The sequence below is a fragment of the Squalius cephalus genome (assembly GCF_949319135.1).
Source record: "Squalius cephalus genome assembly, chromosome: 24".
NCBI classification, from domain to species: Eukaryota; Metazoa; Chordata; class Actinopteri; order Cypriniformes; family Leuciscidae; genus Squalius; species Squalius cephalus.
This window is the reverse complement of record NC_137145.1, coordinates 7,862,615-7,885,699: the sequence shown is the minus strand read 5'-3', so window position 1 is coordinate 7,885,699 and position 23,085 is coordinate 7,862,615. Positions and strand designations below refer to the sequence as shown.

Genomic DNA, 23,085 nt, shown 5'->3' with positions numbered 1-23,085 from the left:
CACACCCCCAATATGCTTACACCAAGATTTGTTGGTCTGAGAACCAAGCAGTCCATTTTAATGCATTGAAATTTAACGGATCTTTCCCCCATACATACATTAAAAATAATCTTAAAATTATAATAATTAAAATGCAACTCTGAGTTTCATATGTTTATAGTTCATATAACTGCTGGGAAAATTAAAAAAACATCAATCACACACAATATAAGGGAGAAATTATTTTAGCAGCTTGTGACACCCCCCCTACTGGCCACTCATGAAACCATGTGGGCTGGTCTTGCTGTGGCGTCATTGTGAGCATGCTCACATGGCCAAATGTCTTTACGCTCCACTGTGAGCGGCGTGTCAGTGTGGGAAGGTGATTGGAGTTATTTTCCTCAATAAAGACAACAGTCTGACGACAATTGCAATGTGGCGCAAGTTGTTCGCCTCCGTCCCGGCTTTCAGAGCTCCGAAAGCGCCCTGTCGGAGTTTTAAAAGCAGCAGGAGAGCTGAAAAGGACTTTAATAAAGGTGAGTTGATCCACTTAATATACTGCATGTATTTATACCGGTATGGCGTTAAACCCTGCAGAGCGACATTTAATTCACGCGTGCCCTCCATACATTCTCGTCTTTCTAATCCTAGTATGCAAACGGTTATCTTATTAATATTAATTTGGTCATACTGGCGTAAGTGGCGTTGCTTGGTATACTTCCTCGGAGCGTCCAGTCACGTAATCTAATCAACATTCATGAGCCAAGGCTGGCTCGCAGTAGTCATTCGTCCATTGATTGGCCAACTGCCTAACTACCTCTTTCCTCTCAGTAAATCAGTGAGGGCGGACGTAACGGTGCCTAATTAATATTCATAAGTCTGGCGTTCACTATAGTAGGATTTGTAAATTCGCCTCCTGTATAAAAATAATATTCAGACTAATGCAAAACAGTAATAAAAAGAATCTTTTTTTTTTTTTTTTTTTTTTAAATTCTCTATTACCATTTAATTCCTAAATAATCCTAGTCAGTTTGTTCGTATATTTCTCTCTCGCATTTTTGGGATAGAAGATAATTACCAAATATAAATAAGTTTTTTCTTCATACATTTACATGTATGAAGGAGAAATTTACCACAAACCAGCATTACATTAACATAAAAATTCCGCCACCTTATCTAACAATATTACAAACACAGTATGGTTTGTAGACTTGTTGGTAATGATGTAACCTCTGTCTCCAGCCAATAAAACATATACTCAGAAAACGTTTAGGTTATCTGTCATATGTAACTCGTTGCAGACCTGGAAGCTCAGTTCCGGGCATTTCGGGAGAAAGTGGCCGCGGCGATGCCCGGCAGTGACTGGAGCCCGTTTGAGTTGACCCCTGGCCTGCCTCCTGAGAGGGCCGATGTGGTGATTGTAGGAGGGGGAGTCGTGGGATGGTCCATCGCATACTGGCTGAAGAGGAAGGAGAGAGTGAGGGACGGACTGAGAGTGCTGGTGGTGGAGAAAGACCCTACTGTGAGTTTATCCAAGGGCACTTTGGAGCATGTCTCAAAAACTAGTGAGCATGTTTTTGATTCTACAAAGGTTTCGAGACAGAATCGGCTATATACTGTGGGATGTTAATAATCAGGTCTTTTAAAAGTTCACCCTCAAAAAAGAAAAAAATTACCTCATGACGGTCAAGCACGTAGATTTTCTTTCTTGTGTAGCGCTTCAGACATTGGCTCATATTCATGTCTAGGGAAAACAGAATGAAATTTAATCTAATAGTTACAAGTGGACATCTATATTCATTTAATTCGATTTGAAATATTCAATCTAGGTTTACTCTGAGAAAGGTCTGATGATGAATATCAGAGTGAAATAAGCAAAATGATCGTAACTTGGATAAATATCACTATGGTAACACAACCCTCAGTTCATAAAATGCACAGAAGTTTTAAATTAAATATATTCAAGAACATATATTTGATTATGATCCTTTTTCCCTGCATCATCAATTATTTATACAACGAAACCAAATTAGATTTACAATGCAACCCCTTCAATTCAAACGAAACTGAATTAAAGAATTGTAATCGGCTAGGGATTTGAGTCTGTCTGGGAACAATCCCATCCGCTCTGTGTAAAGCCTCTCTTACTCATGTGGAAGTTTTTCTCTCTTGTGAATTAAACATGAAAACATAAAAGTGAGTAAATGATGATGCAATTACAGTAATGTTTTTTTTTTTTGGGTGAACTGGCATATATTAAAATCATGACACCAAAAAAAAAACCACACACACACTTGCTACTGCTAATAGATACACAGACACTTTGCTGTGAGCATGTAAGATATGCTGCTGCTGCATAAAATACAGACGTGAATCTCGTATAATATCTAGGCAGGTGGAGCTGGGGGAGGTGGAGGGTTTCAGGGGAACTCTGATAATGCGCTGCAGTACTAGCGTAACAGCAAACACTGAACCAGACTATTTAAATTCTGAATATGAACAAGCAATTCTATTGGATCTAGGATCAGCAGAGCCAATCAGCTTGTGCCATCTGGTAATGATGTGATTGCTTTCAGAATTAGAGTTATATATTTGTGTGTGTGTGACTCTTTTTTGTTGTTCATCGTACAATTCTATATGCAGTATTCTCAGGCGTCGACTGTGCTGTCATGTGGTGGAATTCGCCAGCAGTTCTCCCTGAAAGAAAACATCCAGCTGTCAATGACTTCGGCTGATTTCCTGAAGAACATTAATGTAAAACCTTTTATATTGCACTGTTAAAGGAGAACTCCGGTCAATTTTAACATTGAGCTCATTTTTTTGTACATTTGGAGTGCTGTCAGTACAGAGAACAACGACAAAAATCGGTGTTGCCTACACCGTGTTATCCTCTTTTTAAAATTTGCACCCTGTTGACTTCAATGGGGCAAGTTTTAAACCTGCTTTTAGCCTCTTAATATCCTTGATGTGTCATTACAAGTGCACAGGTCATGTGAGTGATTCCTTCAGAGTGATCGCGGGTGAATCTGACTGCAGTAGATGTGAAAGATATGAATAAAAATGATGTTATTTCAACCAGCGCACATACCTGTATTTACGTCCTGTTTTCAGTCGAAGTCCATAGTAATCGATTGTCGAGTTCACGCGCATGATCATAGGTACTAAACCAATGCGCGTGAACTCGACAATCGATTACTATTGACTTTGACCGAAAACAGGATGTAAATACAGGTATGTGCGCTGGCTAAATAAATATCATTTTTATTCATATCTTTCACATCTACTGCAGTCAGATTCACCCGCATTCACTCTGAAGGAATCACTCACATGGCTGTGCACTTGTAATGACACATCAAGGATGTTAAGAGGCTAAAAGCAGGTTTAAAACTTGCCCCATTGAAGTCAACAGGGTGCAAATTTTAAAAAGAGGATAACACGGTGTAGGCAACACCGATTTTTGTCGTTGTTCTCTGTACTTACAGCACTCCAAATTTACAAAAAAATGAGCTCAATGTTAAAATTGACCGGAGTTCTCCTTTAAAAGCTTCCTGAAACACTATTCTTGTTACAAAATGCACTGTAACATACAGAAATTGTTACATGAAGACTAGGTATTAGTATTTCTGGAGACTTTAAATAAATATTTTGTTGTAAATGTTTCTACATGTGCTTAAGTGTTCAGCAGGATCACTTGTGCTGGTTTAGAGTTTGAGAATACTGATAAGTGTTTGTAAATTTGTATTTCTGTTCTGCCGAAATGCCACAGAATCATCTCTGGGTGGTAAATGAAGACCCCGTTGATCTGCAGTTTAATCATTCAGGATATCTCTTTCTCGCCAGCGAGAAATCAGCTCATATTATGGAGGAAAACTACCGCACTCAAAGGTGACAAGTTGAATCAGCGATTTAATATCCGGATATCGAAATTACTTTGTGTTAACTCAACCTTTCCTATCATCTGATAAACAGACTCACAATACAAAGTTAAAGATTAATAAAACTAAGATTCATTCATAGACACGCTGGTGCGAAGGTCGCCCTCCTGTCACCGTCCCAGCTGAAGGAGCGATTCCCCTGGATAAACACAGAGGGCGTCGCTCTGGCCTCTCTTGGTTGGTGAATGTTTTCCAATCTTTGATACATCTCACATGTGAGCTGCGTTACTGAGTAACGTATTTATTCCTCACCTAGGACTAGAGAACGAGGGCTGGTTTGATCCCTGGTCTCTCCTTAACGCTTTCAGACGTAAGGCCATGTCTATGGGAGTCTATCAGTGCTTTGGAGAGGTCACAGGTCAGGATTCACAATTAAAATTTTTGTCAAAATAAAACTGCAGGATTTCTTACATTTGCTTTTTTTTTTTTTTTTTTTAGAGGTTTGCTTGTAAAAAAAAAAATTCTTTCAAAAGGAAGCTTGTGGTGATTCTTTTGAATGTGATTTTCAGGTTTTAGATGCTCTTCAAATGTGGCTGAAATCGCAGATGGAGACTTTGTTGATGTCAAAAGGATAAAATATGTCAATGTAAGTTTTTATGCTACATTTCAGATTAACACGCTCGTTTTCATCGTCTTCAAATAGATGCTCTAAAGTTTAAGTGCACTGATAGCATTACAGATAGAAGTGATGTGGTTTTAGGTGCAGATGCCCAACAGTCTGGAGTATCAGCCCGTGGAGAGTGCCGTTGTGGTAAATGCAGCCGGTGCAAACTCAGGGAAGATCGCCGCCATGCTAGGCATCGGATTAGGACCGAAAGAATCCATATCTGGTATTCCGTTTCCTGTGGAGCCCAGAAAGAGGTTAAGACTCATGTTTGTTCACATTTTTGAATTTTTCTTGTGAAGTATTTATATGGTAATTTGCAATGGTTTCTTACCTACTTGGATGAATAAGCAGTGGCATACACTCTAAAATAAAGAATATTTTTATATTATATTATTATTTAAATATTATAATTAATTAAATATAATTTGTTTTCACACACTAAAAAAATATTGAATTGTAATTTAATTTAGCAGTGCTAAATATTCTAAAATAACTGTTGAAAGATATTTTATTTATATATATATATATATATATATATATATATATATATATATATATATATATATATATATATATATATATATATATATTTATATATATATATATATATTAGGGCTGTCAAAAGATTAATCGCGATTAATCGCATCCAAAATAAAAGTTTGTTTTTAATAATATATGTGTGTGTACGGTGTATAATTAAATTTGTATATATAAATACACACACATGCATGTATATATTTAAGAAAAATGTGTTATTTATATATTAAAAAAATTATGTAAACACAAACTTTTATTTTGGATGCGATTAATCGCGATTAATCTTTTGACAGCCCCAATATATATATATATATATATATATATATATATATATATATATATATATATATATATATACACACACATATATAAACAAAAACTTTTATGTTAAATGATTAATCATGATTTGACAGCACTAATTATATCATATTATAATTATCATTAGTATTCAATAAAACTAATTTTAATTTACATGAATGAGCAGTGCTAAATATTCTAATCTAAAACAACTGTTGAAATAATTTGTATTATATTATATTGTATTAATATGTTTTATCATTAGTTTTATATTATCAATAAAAATAAATATTATTTAATTGTAGTATACATTGAGCAGTGCTAAATATTGTAAAATGATGATTAAAACTTATTAATATTTAATTAAATATTATTTATAAGTACATTTCATTAGTATTTAATAAAAATATTACATAAGACTATGTTAAAAACTATAGACTATATATTTTTAATGTAGTAATATATTAATTAAACGATTTAAGCAATTAATTAATTGAATCCATTCATCGATCCATTCTCCAAACAATTAAAATGACATTAATGCTATAATGGTGGAGTCTCACTGACTTGCATCATTGGTATCTCTCACAGGTTTGTTTATGTGGTGCATTGCCCTGATGGACCAGGGTTGGATACTCCATTTCTGATTGACTATTCAGGGGTTTACTGTAGGCGAGAGGGACTGGGAGGAAATTACCTCACGGGAATGTCACCAGAGGAGGTATAAGCATGTTTTGATCTGAACTCAAAAGTATTACTTTCATAGTCTGCATGCATTTGTTCATTCATTCATATATTACTTTTGCCTTTTGCAGACAGAAGAACCAGATATCAGTAACCTTGATGTGGACGACAAGTTTTTTCAAGAGAAGGTCTGGCATCATCTGGCCAATCGTATTCCTGCATTTGAACAACTGAAGGTGAAAGTCGTAATATAGAATTGTTATTCATGTTATCCATTTCGTGAAGAGAAATTTTTCTACAGCTTTCTATGTCTTGGGACTAATTTAGCAGTTTCTGATGCTTTTAAGATGGTAAAGTGCAGTATATGGCTTAGAACTGTGTGTGCGTACTAGAAAGTGTAGGTAATTTCTACCTCTTAGTTTTTTTCTAAATTAAGCACTTTGCTTTATCTGTCAGGTTTCAAGCGCGTGGGCTGGATTTTACGACTACAACACCTTTGACCAGAATGGTATTGTAGGACTGCACCCTCTAGTGCCCAACATGTACTTTGCCACGGGCTTCAGCGGTCACGGACTACAGCAGTCTCCCGCGGTCGGACTCGCCGTGGCTGAGCTTATTCTGGACGGGGGCTATAAGACCGTCAACCTCAGTGCTTTTGACCTTAAACGGATCTTCCTGCGGGAGCCCATGCTGGAGAACAACATTGTGTGAAGACCGAAGAGCACAAAAACATGGACCGTTTCCTCAGGATGGAGCCATTTAATATGAACGTTGCAAGAAGCACATCATAGTTCAGACGGAACTCTCAACGATTTTTCAGGAGGATGAGTTCAGTTTGGTAACAAAACATTGTAAGAAAACTCAAATTAGGAGTTATAAAGGCTGCTGTGGTTTCAACATAACATGCTGCTCAAGAAATATTTGAAATGACTTATGGTAGAGATCAGGGAATTCATTTGTTATTATGTAATTGCATATATTTAAATATGCATATGATATAGATCATGAAATATCTTATTTTTTATTATTTTCTTGGATTTGTCTTAGTCACACTGTTTCAGAAATGAATACCAAAAATAATCATAAACTTTAAAAGTTTGTCCTTAAATGTAAACCAGCCTTCATGGACTGAATTTTATAAATCTGTAAATTTTTAAATGTCTGTTAATATGGATTTGAATACACGTGAATATTGTGAAAGAAAAATGTGATGTTTTTATTGTAGCATAATTTTATTTTGTAAAAAAAATCTGAATTATATGAACCATAATATACACACACACACACACACACACACACATATATATATATATATATATATAGAATGGCATTATATAAATGCCATTTTCTGCTTTTCTTTAAAGTGTGTGTACATATGTGTATGTATGAAATTAATACAGAATAAAAAAAAAACACTTTGCAGAAAATCTGAAACATTAACACTTTGTATTTAAAGTGCACATTTACAGCATGCAAAACTATTTCTTTAGTATAAGAACCATGACAGCTAAACAATCTTTTAAAATTTTGCATCACATATGTATCAAAGTTATAAAGAGTATAAAGAACCATAATTGACCCATAGAGGAACACAGTATATCAATATTCAGGATGAGAGAGTCCAGCTTTATCTCTTTGCCTTCTTCTCAAGCATGTCATTGATAGGTGTCACTTTGCGTTTCACACCTGGACAGAGAAAACAAGAATCAAACTCAGACAAAAGTGTCTATTTGAGTCAAGAAACTCATCAGAAGATAATATATATGTGAATAATATCAATATTTTAGGTCTAAATAATTACCTTTAGTGATAGGTTTGTCCTCTGGAGAGCGCTTTGCATATGCTGCTTTCATTCTCTGAATATTCTTTTTATGGACAACTTCATGCTCCACAATAGGACGAGGGTAATCTTTTCCCACAATGCACCCTGCTCTCTCCTGAATGCTCCGAGGAGCTTTCCAGGGTTCATATATGTACTCAGCAGGGAATTTCTTCAGCAGCGGAAGGTATTTCCTGGTAGAAGTGAGGAGAGTTGAGTTAGTATTTAGTAAGTAGTTGTTTCACGGATACTTTTAAAACAGAACAGAATGTAAAAAAGAAACCGAACTTGATGTAATCCCCATTTTTGTCGGTTTTCTTGCCAAAGGCGATGGGAGAGTAAACCCTGAAGTACTGATGGAAGAACGCGCTGGCTGAGAGCCACTGCCAGTTTGCTGCATTTAACGACCAATCAGCATCCAGCAGCAACTCCTCAAACACCTTCGGATGACAGTGAGCAGACACACAGCAGGTTTATATGATTATATATCTCATCTATCTGTATTGTCCTATACTATAGCTGGTCCTCAAACCTTTTGGCCCTCCTCCCAGCTTATCCACAAGTCTCCTCGGGTCAGGAAACAGGCGACCGCATGCCGGGCCAGATGATGGATCCAGCCCTCCTGACGTAACTGTGTCATGATGGCATCAATGAACGGGAAACCGGTCCGAGCCTGAAATCACACATGCACGTCTTCAGTAAACATCAACCGAAAATTATTTTTTACCGAAACTGAAATGATTGATTAATAATCAATTAATTAATCAAATAAACACTCAAATAAAATCAGAGCTGTAAGTAAAATTTGTTTTCGCTCACAAGGCAGTTTTAATATAGGCTTAATATTATTTGTTGAAATTTAAACAGTTTTAACAGTTTCGAACTTGTATTCATGATTGTTTAATGTATGTTTGAATTAATCTGTGTCAAGACGTCACTAACAGGTTAAGTAAAAATAGAATGATAAATGTAATATAGTGAATATTGTTAGCAAAATATCTTTAGAGTTTCTTTTTAGCCAACTTTTATAGTACAAAGCTCATTGCAATTATTGGATGGTAATGTTTATTAAAGATTTGTTCACATATCAACTGAATACAGTCCATCAAAATGATTTTGTCAACCCAAACATGTCGGCTGACATGTTTACCTGTTGTAGCTTATCCACACTGTGTGACTGTGCATGGAATAGACATGTCAAAACACGTGGTTTCCGTTAGTGATTTCGTCCTTTTTAAAACTTTTTCGGCTGAAACCACAAATTAATTTTCAGCCAAATATTATTGGTTGCTAAAATACTGGTGCACCACTATATAATTAAGTTTTTAATACATTACAATAATACTACTTACAATGCATACATTTTAATACAATCAAAAAAGGACAACAGCTTCACTTTACCTCTCTCCATGCAGCGAGGTGCTCAGGATTGTTATCCCAGTCCACCTGCACACAGTGAGGGTTTCCTTCCATTCTGTTGAAGTTTGGGATCCCGACGCCAGTCGTGTAGAAAAATTCTCTCCACAGCAGCTGACCATGCAGGGAAACCGGAGGTTCAGAGTGCTTCTTCTGCAAGAGACACATCACAATCTGTTAGGGGAACTGTTAAACAACTGCTAGCGGCTCAGGTCATGCGCGAGACACCTGACGTACCCCTCTGTACACGTCTGTGAGCCTCCACCAGAAGGTGCGCGCAGACAAGCAGCCGAACCGGACATAGGGGCTCAGGACAGTGGTGCTGGGGATCAAGGCGTTGGGGGACGTCTGTGGTTTTTCAAACTTGCACACCCACCACTGCAAAAAGACAAAAAACAAAACAAAAAAACATATGGCAAGATTATATTGTTATTGATATTTCAAATCGATTATTTTGCTTGATTAAAGATACTTATGCTTAAGATTTAATTTTATTGATTGAAAATATTTGTATAAAATATGATACAGCACACAATTAAAATGAACTTTAATTATTAAATTAAATTAATTAAAAATTGAAATTGAATTTTACCAAGACATTTAGAGTGGGAACTAATATGTATATGCATTTTTATGTATCATATGAAGCCTATTCTAACAATATTAAAATCTTATTGATTTATACTATAAAAAGTTTTTGTACTATTTTTTTTTTTAAATATCATTTATAAATATATATTATTAGTATATTATACACACACAAACACACACACATATATATATATATATATTTACATATTTTATCTTAAGGTCAAATTTATAGTTAGGTGTTAAAGAAATGAGTACTATTCATTATTTTTTATGTCTGACTTTTCTAAGTTTCATAGTCTGGACGTGGTTCTGAAATCGAATATTTCCCTACTATATATTATGCAAAAAAAAAAGAAGAAGAGTAGTATCCGAATATTTGAAAAACGAGGCGAAAAGTCCGCGGATGACCTGCTATTTTGACTGAGATTCTGAAGTGCGCATTCACTGGACACTTTACTATCCCATGAGGCCACGGGAGAGGATTTATGAATGGCAGTTAAGCGGCGTAACTGACGCTGGTAGGTCACATGACAGTAACAACATGGCAGATGTAGTACATCCGAATTTCATTCGTACTACCCATATTCATAGTATATAGAACGTTTTTTTTTTAACGGTTGTGAAGTAAATTCAAAAGACAGAACGTGATTTCGGTAATATGCACTGAAAGGTGTTGGGGCATGTACCGTTCTCTGCATGTGCTCATCCAGTCTGCGCAGAGCTTCCTGTTCACCCCCCGGGAACAGATCTGGTCCTAGGGATGATGTATCCAATCCAAGATCTTCAAGCGTTGGAATTCCAAACTTCTCTTCATGGTCCTCAGAAAATGGAGTGGACACACCTTCCAGAGAAAGAGGCATAATGAAGGAGAGAAAACCAGCAACAATCGAATCTCATTCAGTATGCTGTCCGGGGCGGATACCTTTCATGTCCTCTTTGGTTGGAGCAGGAACAGGTTTTTTAGGGGGTCCGATGGCTTTCAGCACACTTTGGAAGCGAACGTAAGTCAGAGGAGTCTGGCCGTTGTTCTCGTTGATAATTCTGTATGAAAAAGCAGGTGAGTGTTTCTGTGCAAATCTTTATCATAATATGATTTACAAATTATGACGCATTACCTGTCAATGTTGTGGAGAGTGTGAGAAATCTTTGGAATAGCTTCCACGCCATATTCCTTGGCCAACTTCATGACTTCCTTGTCTCTGCTCTGACTGTACGGCTCCGTATCAACCTCAAAAGTCAACCGAGTGATCTTCCATTTCTCAAAGAGCTTTGGAAGGACCTCTGTGGGCGGCCCACTGACAACAAACAGCCTAGAGGAACAAGAAATTACACAAAACATGCTTGAGAAAAACATATTTGTCCACATTTGACCCTTAGCTCAAACCTCCACCCCATCTTTAGTTTGTCTTAGAATAGTTTTTCCCCCTCCCCACCTGGAGTTGAGTTTCTTCAGACTGGAGTCCAGGTCTTTGAGAGCTTCCAGCAGAAATCTCCATTGATTGATGCCGATGTGAGTGTTAGTGGAGTACCAGGGGTCCAGCAGGAACAGGGGGTAGATGTGTCTACAGTCTTTCAGGGCAGCGATCAGAGCAGGGTTATCATGTAGACGCAGTCCTTTGCGGAACCAGTGAATGGAGTTTTGGCTCATGGTCGTGTTCGGCACGCGTAGTCAAAAGGACACTGTAGAAACTGGTATAAATAGTTGTTGTTTTTTACACAAAAGTCCATTTACACAAATGTGTTCTATAATGTTTTTCAAATGTTGGTTTTAAAATGGACTTCAATAGAAATATTTTCATAATATTAATAATTTCTGTTTTGTATTTTTTGCTTGATATTTTGTTAATTTCCCCCTTTTCTCTCTTTTTTTTTTGTTTAATTGTTTTAAAATGAAATTAAGAGGTTTGAATGGAAATGAACTTTTTATAATATATATATAAACAAAAATCTGATCAAATCCATGTCTACCTCAAATCAGTATCTTTCATTTCTGGCTCTCACTTTGAGCTCATTTCACTTTTTGTCTGAACTGCCATTTTCTATTGAAAGCATACTTCACTTAAAATGAGATTTCAACTGTATATTAATATTGCTAAAGGCATTTCATTAGTTGAATATTCAGTACCGCAACATAAGTCTTGTAGCTCTAATAGTTGCGCTTTCAATTGTACTATATTTTTCAATTCCATTCACGCTTATTTGTATATCCCGTTTTACAATACATATCGTTTCAAATATATACATTAAATGTAATTTATTATTCTGTGATGGTAAAGCAGAATTTTCATCATCATTACTCCAGTCTTCAGTGTCACATAATCCTTCAGAAATCATTATAATACGCTTATTTGCTCAAGAAACATTTATAATTATTATCAATGTTTAAAACTATTGTGCTGCTAAATTTTTGAGTGGAAACAGTATTCAGTATTGCAACATGAGTCTGATAGCTTATTAGAAATCAAAATGTAGTTTTAGACACAATGAAATTAATTTCTGACTCTAATGTACCTTGACATTATTAGTATTACTACTACTATTATTGTTGTTGTTAATATTATTAGTATGCAATCGATCTGATTCAAAACTTTGCCAGTAAGTTACACAGACACAGAGTATTACTATTTTGCAACAAGCATTTTCTTTCCTCCGGTTGTGTTTAAAGTCTCTGCAACCAAATACAATCACACATTCTGAGTCAATTGTGCAGTATAACTAAACTAACTAGTCTATAGCTATTTTAACCTATAAAAAACATCAGTACTTACGCGTTTTCAGGTTACGTGAAGTCTCGCTGGCGTTTTGTAACAGCTTTCTTGATGTTACAAAAGATGTAAAAATTCAGCAGCACGTGCCTCAAAAGATCAGCCAATCAGAGACTGTTTACAAGCCAAGGCACGTCCATGCTAACCAATCAGGATGCGGTCGGTGGGACATGCGCAGAGGTTTATTTTTTCCGTGTGTTTCCCACAGTGAATCTTGATTGGTTGATTTCCAGCGGGTTAATAATGGCGGAAAGCGAGAACGACGGAGCTGCTAAAAGACTTAAAACAGACGCGGTCAATGAACGCGGAGACGCGGGAGAACGATCATCCGACAGCCCGGTCTCGGACTTTGAAATCACCCGCATTCTGCGTGAATGTTCGCGGGAGAAGAACATCTTCATTCATGGGAAGGTGTGTGCAGGAGAGAGACGAGAAAACACTCTGGGAAATAACTAACTAACGTTACCATTAGAAATCACTAACTAATCTTTTTACTTATCTGTTACTAATTACAGATTTACTAGTAACGTTACTGGGTAACAGTATTTATTTCTAAGGTACTTTTCTAGTAGTTATTTGTTAAATGTTAGAACGTATTTATAAACACTAAGCCAAATGCTCATAGTCCTAAAATGTATATTTTATGGATTGATAACTTTATTTTTTAAAGTGTTATATCTAACTAGTCGGAATGATTGCTAGAATTAATTTAAAACCGACTAGTATAACTAGGAATAGTACTTATAGGGTTACCTGCTAGCAAAGAAATGTTCACTAGGTAAGTTAGTTGGAATACATGTTTAAATGACTTGAAATCCTTGACATATGTTGTGTTTCCTAGGTGAAGGATCAGGATGCTGTTGTGATCCTGGAGAAAACTCCCATCAGACAGGACACACTGTCTGAGTTACTGAAGAGCAGTCAACTCCAGCTGGAGATGAAGAATGACGTGTACAGCACATACCAGCTGCAGGCGCCAGCACACCTGAATGGTAGGATTAGATGTTTTCACCAGCCTCTGTTTGTCCATATATTAATACCAAATGGCAAACAGAAGGGGATTTATATACTATGAACCAACTTCAGGAAATCAGCCCCAATGTTGGAAGAAGTTTCTATCAAATCTCAAACCGATGGGACCAGATTGTTTATGCCCGTTGCAGAATAGGCCATGATGACGACACACGTTTTTAATATTAGGAGAAGATCCACCAACATGTTCTTTCTGTCAAAACTCTTTCTCATTGAAGCATGTTTTATTAGATTGTGCTGCTTTTAACCCTGTCAGAAACCTTTTTTATTCAATTAACATATATATTTTCAGACTTTACAGAGTGCTGGACTCTTGCATTGTCAATACAAGATCTTGACCAAAAACTGATGCACCTTTTGATGGAAATTACATCACAACATTTATTTCCATCAAAAGGTCATACATTTTTGGTTAAATATATATTTATGCTGTTTATCATTTAATATTTGAGAAATCCACTTGCCATTTGTTATATTTTTGTTTTTATCTAATTTTATGTGATTCTTCAATAAGGAACTTTTCTGTCTTAATATTGATTAAGACAAGAAAAATGCTTTAAAAACTAACTTTAAATGTAATTCAGAATTTTTATAAATGAAATTTTTAATTTGCAAGAACTTTAACATCCCCTCTATAATACATTTTTAAAAAGTGTTAAAATTGGTGGAATTAAACTTGACACTTTTCCCTTTGAATGTAAGTCACGTTTCCAATTAATTTGGTATTTATGCACAAATTGTCCTTTTTGTTATAACACAGAATCACTGTACCCAGCACTGCTGCCATCACCTTCACGACAAGTTCCTTCAATTTAATTATTGAAAAACTTGCATGACTGCTTGTTGAAAGTCCAAGGCTCTATTACATGCAATGTACAAAATCCACATCATCACAAGTTAAACCAAAAGTCCATTTGAAGGTTGATTTATGACCATGACTTTTTTGTGCCAGAAATCAAAACAACAGTGATTTGCCCTGCGACAGAGAAGCATGTTAAGAAGTATTTACATCAGGAGCTTTTACTAGTTGAAGAATCAGGGGAGGATTATCGTAACCTCACCTTACCGTACATCAGCAGCCAGAGCTTCAGTGTGCAGGTGAGGCTTCAGTGACCTCTGACCCTTCATTTCACTCTTATTCCTTATACACTCACACACACACATATACACATTACATACAGCTTATAACTGCACTGCCTATGTTCCATTTTTAATTTCAGTGGGTCCACAATATATTGGAGAAGAAAGCTGAGGCTGATCGGATTGTTTTCGAGGACCCAGACCCTGTTACTGGATTTCTTTTGTTGCCCGATTTCAAGTGGGATCAAAAGCAGGTGAATTTGCGATGAATCTGTGTCAGAATATTTGAGAATCCATGAATAAAAGGCCAATTGAAAATCAATGATTGTTTCCTTAACTCTCCAGCTACAAGACCTGTATTTGCTTGCCATCGTCCACCGGAGGGATGTTAAAAGTTTGAGGGATCTTACATCAGAGCACCTGCCATTACTCACAAACATTCGCAGTAAAGGAGAGGTGAGCTATAGATTCATCTGTCAAATTCATCGACAAATGATTTTCGTTTACAGTGAAGAAAGTGGAACTGTTATTCTGTTGTCCACTAGATGTCACTGTTAATCTGAACATGTAGACCCATTTAAAAAAAAAAAAAAAAAAAAACACCTTTCAATGGGCACAGGACTTACATTCTGTTGCCCTCTTGTTGATTAGATTGCTTCTATTGTTCTCACTTGCAAGTCGTTTTGGACAAAAACGGCCAAACATTTAATTGATTAAATGTAAATGTGTACTTGCTTTTTAAAAGTATGTGGCGCAGTGGTTACCACATAGTTCGGGGTTGGTAAGCCTTTTATGTTCACCAAGATGGCATTTATGTGATCAAAAATGCAGAAAAAACACAAGTATTGTGAAATTATTTATTGTCAGTTTTATTCAATTTAATGCTTCCTTTCAGAATAAAAGTATTTATTTCTTTAAAAAATAAAAACTACGGATGTTGATCTGTGGTGATCCTGTGTAAGATAACAGTTTGATTCCAGCCTGCAGCATATCACAAAAGCACAATCTCAAAATCCCCAAAAACAACAGCCAGATTTTTCCAAGTACATTTGTGAGGTGTAGCATGGCTGCGTACGTCAAATTGAAATTCAAGTCTTGTCTATGTCCACAGGACGCCATTCAGCGGCAGTACGGCGTCCCTCCGAGCAAACTGCGCGTTTATTTCCACTATCAACCGTCGTACTATCACCTCCACGTCCATTTCACCTCGCTGGAGTACAACGCTCCAGGAAGTGGAGTGGAAAGAGCCCACCTGCTTTCCGATGTCATTCAGAACTTGCAGGCAGATTCCAGTTACTATCACAACCGTAGCCTGGCGTTCCCACTGCGTGCCGATGATGCCCTGCTCCTCAAGTTCAAAGAGGCCGGGAAACTCTAGAGACCTGTTTTTTTTTTTGGGGAACTTCAATCTTTTTTACTTGTTTATTAATGTTATGATGTCGTAATTGCAGGTTTAAGTGCACAGATCCACTCTGTGTAGTGTAATGTGGTCATGTTTTGTCATGTGGTTTTGTCTAAATCCGATTTTAATACATTTTTATTCTGCATTTTAATAAAGTACTGATTGTTTTTAAATCATTTAGTTGTGTCTTGTCTGTCATGCTGTAGGTGATTGTGTGGATTCAACCCAAAACCGTAATTTTTTGGTCAGGCTGTGCGCCTGTCTGTGGTGCGACGTGGTAATTAATTTTAAAGCAGAATCGGAGCCAGAGGGGTTCCAGGCCTTATTCTTTGAGGTTTTAGGGGTCCTTTAAAGAGATTTGGCTGAGACTGACAGAGCAGCGGGTCGCTGTGTAGCTCCTGCGCTGTTTTTAAAATGTCTGAAGAAATGAATGAAACCTACTGGCTTAATATCAGTCTAAGAAGCATGAAGAGTAAAATATCATGAGTGCAACACAACTGATACTGTTTTTGCTTTTCAGTTGCAGATTGTTTTTGTCAACAAACGTAGTTCTTTGGATCAGAGCTCATTGTAAATCCAGGGATAGAGAGGCAGAAAAAGTCTAAAACTCCACTGCAGAAAAACAGGATTGACTGTTCAAAGTTTGTTTATGTGCTGCTTGTTTATGTGGTTTAACAATGAGTTTTTAAAGAAGATTTCACTGTTACGCTTTACATAATCAAAGTCTTACAATGCCCTCTATTCACAGGGAATCACAGGATAGAATTATTTCTCTTTTGAATATCAATTCTCTTTTTAAAGGAGACATATCATGCTTTTAAATCGTTCCTTTTTACATATAAATCATACATTTGTAGTCTATATAAAGCGGAACTGCAATGCTTGGGTCTGAATTCCTCATTATTATAGCTCCACAGGCCCCTTTTCTACCCCTTTTCTGATGTGCGTCTGAGAGCAAATCGTTTGGTGCGGTCTCTTTAAATACAATTGAGACACTTCATACCCCGCCCCCTCTCCAGGTTGCAGAGGTTCAACTCCACCCCGTTCGGCCATTTTTGTAGTTTGATAGCAGAGATACGATTATCTAGCGGCACAGAAACTTTTTATTCACACGTTATTAACAAAATGTCAACATTGGAAGACTTGTCCAGCCAGCCTTACATGTTCGAGCCGGAGTCGGAGCCGGAGCGAGATGAAAATGAAGACGACGAACCTGCAGAACAACGTCTTCATATGGATGTATCGCAATGGTGTGTTACTGTATTTACACATGAAACTTTGGTCTTCCGACCTTTTACCACCGTGTCGATTTATTTTGATTAATATGTGCGAGGGAGAGAGAGCAAGACAGCGTCTAGTTTGGCTCCGAAGAGAGAGAGAGTGCGTGCGCGCGACCGGGTCTCTCTCTCTCTGCTCGTTCTTTCAGTTAAACATGCGCCCTGTCACAATCTACATTAGACGGTGTAATGAAGCGTGTGGGTTACTACATCCAACAACCGAACATTTTAACTTACCCTCTCGTAACTTCTGCATCTTTTAGCTTGGACTACAAAATTGCAGCGAGAAATAAAAATGGCGGATTGCTCGAAGTGTTGAGCTGGAAGTCAATGTCCTTATTTGGCAGTTCCGCTGCAAATACTGTGACGTAATAGTTCACAAAACGTCATAGATTACAGAAAAATCTGAACAGGTTGAAAAATAAGGCCAAAACAGAATATAAAAATATCAACGAAGCACCTGAAGAGAATAATTTCAACTTTTCTGTACTTCTAAACACTCCAAATATACAACAAAATGCATTTAAGGGCTAAAAAAGTGGATTTAGCATGATATGTCCCCTTTAAAGGAAACAAACGGTTCACTCAAAAATGAAAATCTGTCATTAGCAGCTTTAGACGTCTTGGAATAGTTTTTTTTGGCCTATTTGGACCTTATAGTCATCTATGTTAATTATTTTCGGATAAAAATCAGGTTTGGAACGACATGAGGGACAGCAAATGATGAGGGTTTCCCACCTGCACCTCTCAATCATTCTCATTACAGCTTGACATCCAGACTTGACTAATGTTGAGATGATTCTCATCTTTGTGTTGTTCCCTCTAAAGCACCTGAAGCCAGTCGCAACAAATCCCTTTGAGAAAGCCTTTAGTAAGAGTACAAATATAACTAATGGTTTTCTTTCCTTAAGGGTTTCGATGCATCTGGCTTGGCTACTGCTAATTTCATTGTTGTCACTAGCTAAAGCTCTTGTGTGCTCCCACTCATGTGGCTTTAGCTCCTTGTTATATGTTCATTATTTCCCCGTAATTACCAGGTCTTATTACTTATCTGCTGTGTTTGGCAGCAATATTCAATATTTAGACAGAAAATTCCAGAGAAGAGTTTAAAACTCCTTAAGAGCTTTTAAATGGCCTTCGGAGGCTCTCCAGAACAATTACATAATTATACCACACGAGTGTTGCTGTCTGAGCCTCTCCATATCCATATATCACTCTCCAGTTCAGAACAATGCTTTTTGTAAATTATTTTATATATATACATATTGAAGTTAAATGTGATGTAGCTTGACTGTTGTCAAAGTGGGAACTTTTAAGTCACCTTTATTTATATAGCGCTTCATACAATACAGATTGCTTCAAAGCAGCTTTACTGTGATTAACAGGAAAATAATGATTCAGTGATGCAAACAGAAAGCTCAGGGTCCAATTCTCCTCTGGCCAAATGAATGAACATGCTGTGGTTTAATTCCAGGCTGCATCACTACGTAGATGTTGTACATCCCATTGTTATTTTTTCAATTGAAATACAGTCCAAATATCTAAGACTGCTAGTGAGCATGTTTATTTTGGAATTTGTAATATTTTATCATTTATTTCAATTAATTTGTGTATCCTAAAATATTTTATTATATTGTATTATTATAATTTTTGATTACAAATTAAATGGGAACAAGTCTGCCCTTTTGTACAATATTTGCAAAGTGAATGATGCTTAGCAATTGGAAAACAATTCTGTATTTTACCAGATAATGTTTCTTTGAAAATGTTCTGGTTTTAAATGAGATTTTCAGTTTGCTCTCAGACATTTGGATTCCACACATCTATGGTGAAGGGTGTGGATTTTTGAATAAACTGCTGCTTCAATGTATATGTAATAAGTGATTATAATCAAGGTATTCATCAATATTTTTCCTCTAAATGTCATAAGTTGAATGACTTCTCTAGGCTTGTGAGATTTTACTTTGTTATAGAAGTTGCCAGTGTGATTACTGAAATGTTCTTTTCATGTATTCTCTAATGTCTGTATTTGATGTCTGAATACAGTAACAGTGCTTGCTCATTTAGCCCGGCTTCCAGTTTTGTTTTGTTTGAGAAAGGTCTTCAACATGTCAATACATGCATCTGTTTTTCTAAGGTACTCTGACAACTATGGTCACAGGGGTCAATGAAGTCTAGAGTTTAAGGGACCATCTCTTTGTTAAAGCCTTACTTTCCAGTTAGACTCAAGTGTAGCTCTCCTTGAGAGAAATAATGTATTATCTTGATGTTTTGAGAATACTCTCCTGTTTAGTTAGAGCCTGGCCAAATCCAACCTTGAGGAAGCTGTGTGTGTGTGTGTGTGTTAGTCTTCTTGGTTACAGGTTAACCACTGGCATTATTGGAGATTGACTGAGTTGTTGTTCTGGACATGCTGGCGCCCAGCAACCCAAATCTGCGACCTGGAAGGTCACGACGTGCCTAACATTAGCGTCCGAGTGTCAGCTGCATAATCGATGGAGATATGCTTCAGTCTATCTGTATGTGTGGAAAAGTACTATGTAACAATGGGAATCAAACGCCATGCTCCATTTGAGCTGCAGTATTATTATTTTTGTAAATATATATATATTCACACACATACAGTTGTAATCAAAATTGTTCAACCCCCATTACAAATCAGATTTATTGGCAAAATAAAGTGAAAGTCAACTGAAAATGAAACTTTTAATGACTCATGAGCAATGACTCCCAGTTCAGTAATATTCTTGGGTTTACGTGCTGCAACCGCCTTCTTTAAACCGCCACTTCTGGTGTAAGTCTTGGAGTTCTGGCGTTCGTTTAGTACGCGCCTTACTGTGCAAGCTGAAACCTCAGTGCATGTTTCCACCAAGTCTTGCCGCAGGTCTTTTGCAGTCACTCACGGGTTTTTCTGAACTTGCCTTCTCAAAAATCTGGTAGCAGCCGTTCCTTTTTCTGCCCCGTTCAGGTTGTGTAATCACTGTTCCTTTAACTCTGAACTTGCAAACTATGCTTCCAATGGTGTCTCAAGGAACATTTCGACTTTTTGTATCCTGTTCCTTGTTTGTGAAGGGCGATGATATCTTCTCTTAACTATTTGGACCACTCTTTTGACCATATTTCTAACATGCAGTCAAACATGACACTCATTTATTTATATCATCACATACACATTTATTTACAAAGTTTAGAAGCGATTAATCTTTGACAGCACTAATGTATGTATATATATATATATATATATATATATATATATATATATATATATATATACAGTACAGGCCAAAAGTTTGGACACATTACTATTTTTAATGTTTTTGAAAGAAGTTTCTTCTGCTCATCAAGCCTGCATTTATTTGATCAAAAATACAGAAAAAAATGTAATATTGTGATATATTATTACAATTTAAAATAATTGGTTTTCAATTTATTATACTTTAAATTATCATTTATTTCGGTGATGCAAAGCTGAATTTTCAGGATCATTACTCCAGTCTATCAAATGATCCTTTAGAAATCATTCTAATATGATGATTCATTATCAAAGTTGGAAACAGTTCTGCTGCTTAATATTTTTTCATAACCTGTGATACTTTTTGAGGATACTTTGATGAATAAAAAAAAAAAAAAAGAAAAAATGAAGCAAATGTTTTCAAGATAGAAATCTTTTATAACAACAATATACACTACTGGTCAGTAATTTGGGGTCAGTAATTTTTTTCTTTATTTTTTTTTAAAATAAATCAATAATTTTATTCAGCAAGGATTGATAAAAAGTGATAATAAAGAAGATTTATATTTAAAAAAAATTGTTTTTATTTTGAATAAATGCAGTTCTTTTTAACCTTTTATTCATCAAATATATTAGGCAGCAGAACTGTTTCCAACACTCATAATAAATCAGAACATTAGAATGATTTCTAAAGGATCATGTGATTGACTGGATGTCACATGTGACACTGAAGACTGGAGTAATGATCCTGAAAATTCAGCTTTGCATCACCGAAATAAATGATAATTTAAAGTATAATAAATTGAAAACCAATTATTTTATATTGTAATAATATATCACAATATTACATTTTTTTCTGTATTTTTGATCAAATAAATGCAGGCTTGATGAGCAGAAGAAACTTCTTTCAAAAACATTAAAAATAGTAATGTGTCCAAACTTTTGGCCTGTACTGTATATATATATATATATATATATATATATATATATATATATATATATATATGTGTGTGTGTGTGTGTGTATGTACAGTATATATGTGTGTACGTGTTTATCTATATGGGAATGAAACACTTGACTTTGCTGTTGCTAGCGCAGTGCTCTATTGTTTGAGCTGCAGTATTTAAATAAACAACTTTCTTTCTCTGTAATGATTTACGCATGAGATTTGAGTGTGGTTTGACAATGTTTGCCAATCTGAGGTTTATCTTTCTGCAAGTGTTACGGAGGAAGTTATTGTGGCCACATGTGAGATAAGTGGTATTTGTGTCTGTCAGCTTCTCTTTACCTGAGCGGCTCTGTGTGTTTGAGTGAAGTTTTGAATTACATGCATGTTAGTTTTTGATTGGGATTACATTTTTAAAAGTTTTCTGCCCCAGTATCCTGAGTTTGGAACATCCCAAAACTCACATCCATGCTTATTTACATTCAGTACTTAAGCCAAAGTCTTTTATTTTCATATGATTAACTTAAAAACTGTAGTAAACTTAAAAGGTGGACATTTTCACAAAATTTAGGAGTTAACTTTGCTTCACTGTAAATTACTATCAAATCTCAAACCATTCACATCAGTTTATTTAAATGCAAATGCAGAGTTGTGGATCGGCGTGACTGGAAATGTGATTCAACTCAACCCTTTCTTTGTGTTGCTCTCTGCAAAGCCTTTGCGTTCCCATGGGTACAAGCAGCGAGGAACTACACTGCTGAGGTTCCTCTTTTCAAACGGGGTTCCCTGATTGCAGTCGGGGGTCTGAGGAGGTATTTGGATAACTGGAACATTGACCCTCAATGCAAACCTGTCCCGTATGCTATAATAGTGGCTCTTTAATATGTTTTCTTATGGTTTGCGTTGGTTGGTTGGTGAGCGAACTCTAGGTCTGATGTGAGGTTAGTTTTTGGAACCATTTTCTAAGCTGTCTTTGCTTTATAGTGTGTAAACTGTGGCATGTGCCTGGGATTAGGACATTTCATTGAGGATTTTAGCAGCACCCTGATGTTTAAATGCTCAAGAGGAGAACTTCATGGCCTGAACTTCAAGCAGCACTGAAGTTTGCTGGGACGTTTTCAGTTTGTAGGTATGTGGCGTTTACTTTTTCACACTCACATTTATAGGTGACAAAGAAAGCAATCGCTGCTGTATTGGTGTGGTTTGCTGTGTTTTATGAGCTGCAGTATTTATCTTTCATTGCCTACAGAGGTTTGGGTTTGTAAACAACATATGAAGAGTTCAGATGCAAAAGCCTCTAAGTGCCATCTGAAATTTTCTTCTAGAATGATAATTTTTATCAGCTCGTATATTTAAGTTCAGTAATTTCACTTAAATGACAATTAATAGGTCATTTTCATTGCCATTTAAGTGAATTTACTGAACTTAAATATACGAGCTGATAAAAAGGATCATTCTAGAAGAAAATTTCAGATGGCACTTAGAG

At 36.2% G+C, this 23,085-nt stretch overlaps 4 protein-coding genes across 4 annotated transcripts in view; 3 read left to right on the top strand and 1 right to left on the bottom strand.

The window, feature by feature from the left end:
• The first annotated feature begins 276 nt into the window (after positions 1-276).
• On the top strand, positions 277-7,236 carry foxred1 (FAD-dependent oxidoreductase domain containing 1). The gene is made up of 11 exons (XM_079862298.1): positions 277-515; positions 1,281-1,501; positions 2,623-2,733; positions 3,746-3,864; positions 3,997-4,091; positions 4,171-4,272; positions 4,424-4,500; positions 4,615-4,775; positions 5,947-6,076; positions 6,171-6,275; positions 6,496-7,236. Exons 1-11 carry the CDS (start codon positions 413-415, stop codon positions 6,748-6,750), a joined length of 1,479 nt encoding a protein of 492 aa, XP_079718424.1. The 5' UTR covers positions 277-412; the 3' UTR covers positions 6,751-7,236.
• A 233-nt stretch (positions 7,237-7,469) lies between these two features.
• cry5 (cryptochrome circadian regulator 5) lies at positions 7,470-12,723 on the bottom strand. Its single transcript, XM_079862274.1, has 11 exons — positions 12,634-12,723; positions 11,299-11,554; positions 10,981-11,175; positions 10,788-10,906; positions 10,552-10,706; positions 9,512-9,652; positions 9,260-9,427; positions 8,391-8,531; positions 8,147-8,298; positions 7,841-8,052; positions 7,470-7,725 (listed from the first exon to the last, which is right to left on the bottom strand). The coding sequence occupies exons 2-11, from the start codon at positions 11,511-11,513 to the stop codon at positions 7,667-7,669; spliced, it is 1,557 nt and encodes a 518-aa protein (XP_079718400.1). The 5' UTR covers positions 11,514-11,554; positions 12,634-12,723; the 3' UTR covers positions 7,470-7,666.
• A 92-nt stretch (positions 12,724-12,815) lies between these two features.
• Positions 12,816-17,818, top strand: dcps (decapping enzyme, scavenger). The gene is made up of 6 exons (XM_079862086.1): positions 12,816-13,041; positions 13,472-13,622; positions 14,615-14,760; positions 14,883-14,996; positions 15,088-15,198; positions 15,854-17,818. Exons 1-6 carry the CDS (start codon positions 12,874-12,876, stop codon positions 16,118-16,120), a joined length of 957 nt encoding a protein of 318 aa, XP_079718212.1. The 5' UTR covers positions 12,816-12,873; the 3' UTR covers positions 16,121-17,818.
• A 4,619-nt stretch (positions 17,819-22,437) lies between these two features.
• Positions 22,438-23,085, top strand: part of kcnj1b (potassium inwardly rectifying channel subfamily J member 1b) — a 2,226-nt gene continuing 1,578 nt past the window's right edge. Inside the window, exon 1 of the mRNA XM_079861708.1 lies at positions 22,438-22,728. The gene's annotated coding sequence lies outside the window, so the exon portion shown is untranslated. The remainder of the gene's footprint in view (positions 22,729-23,085) is intronic.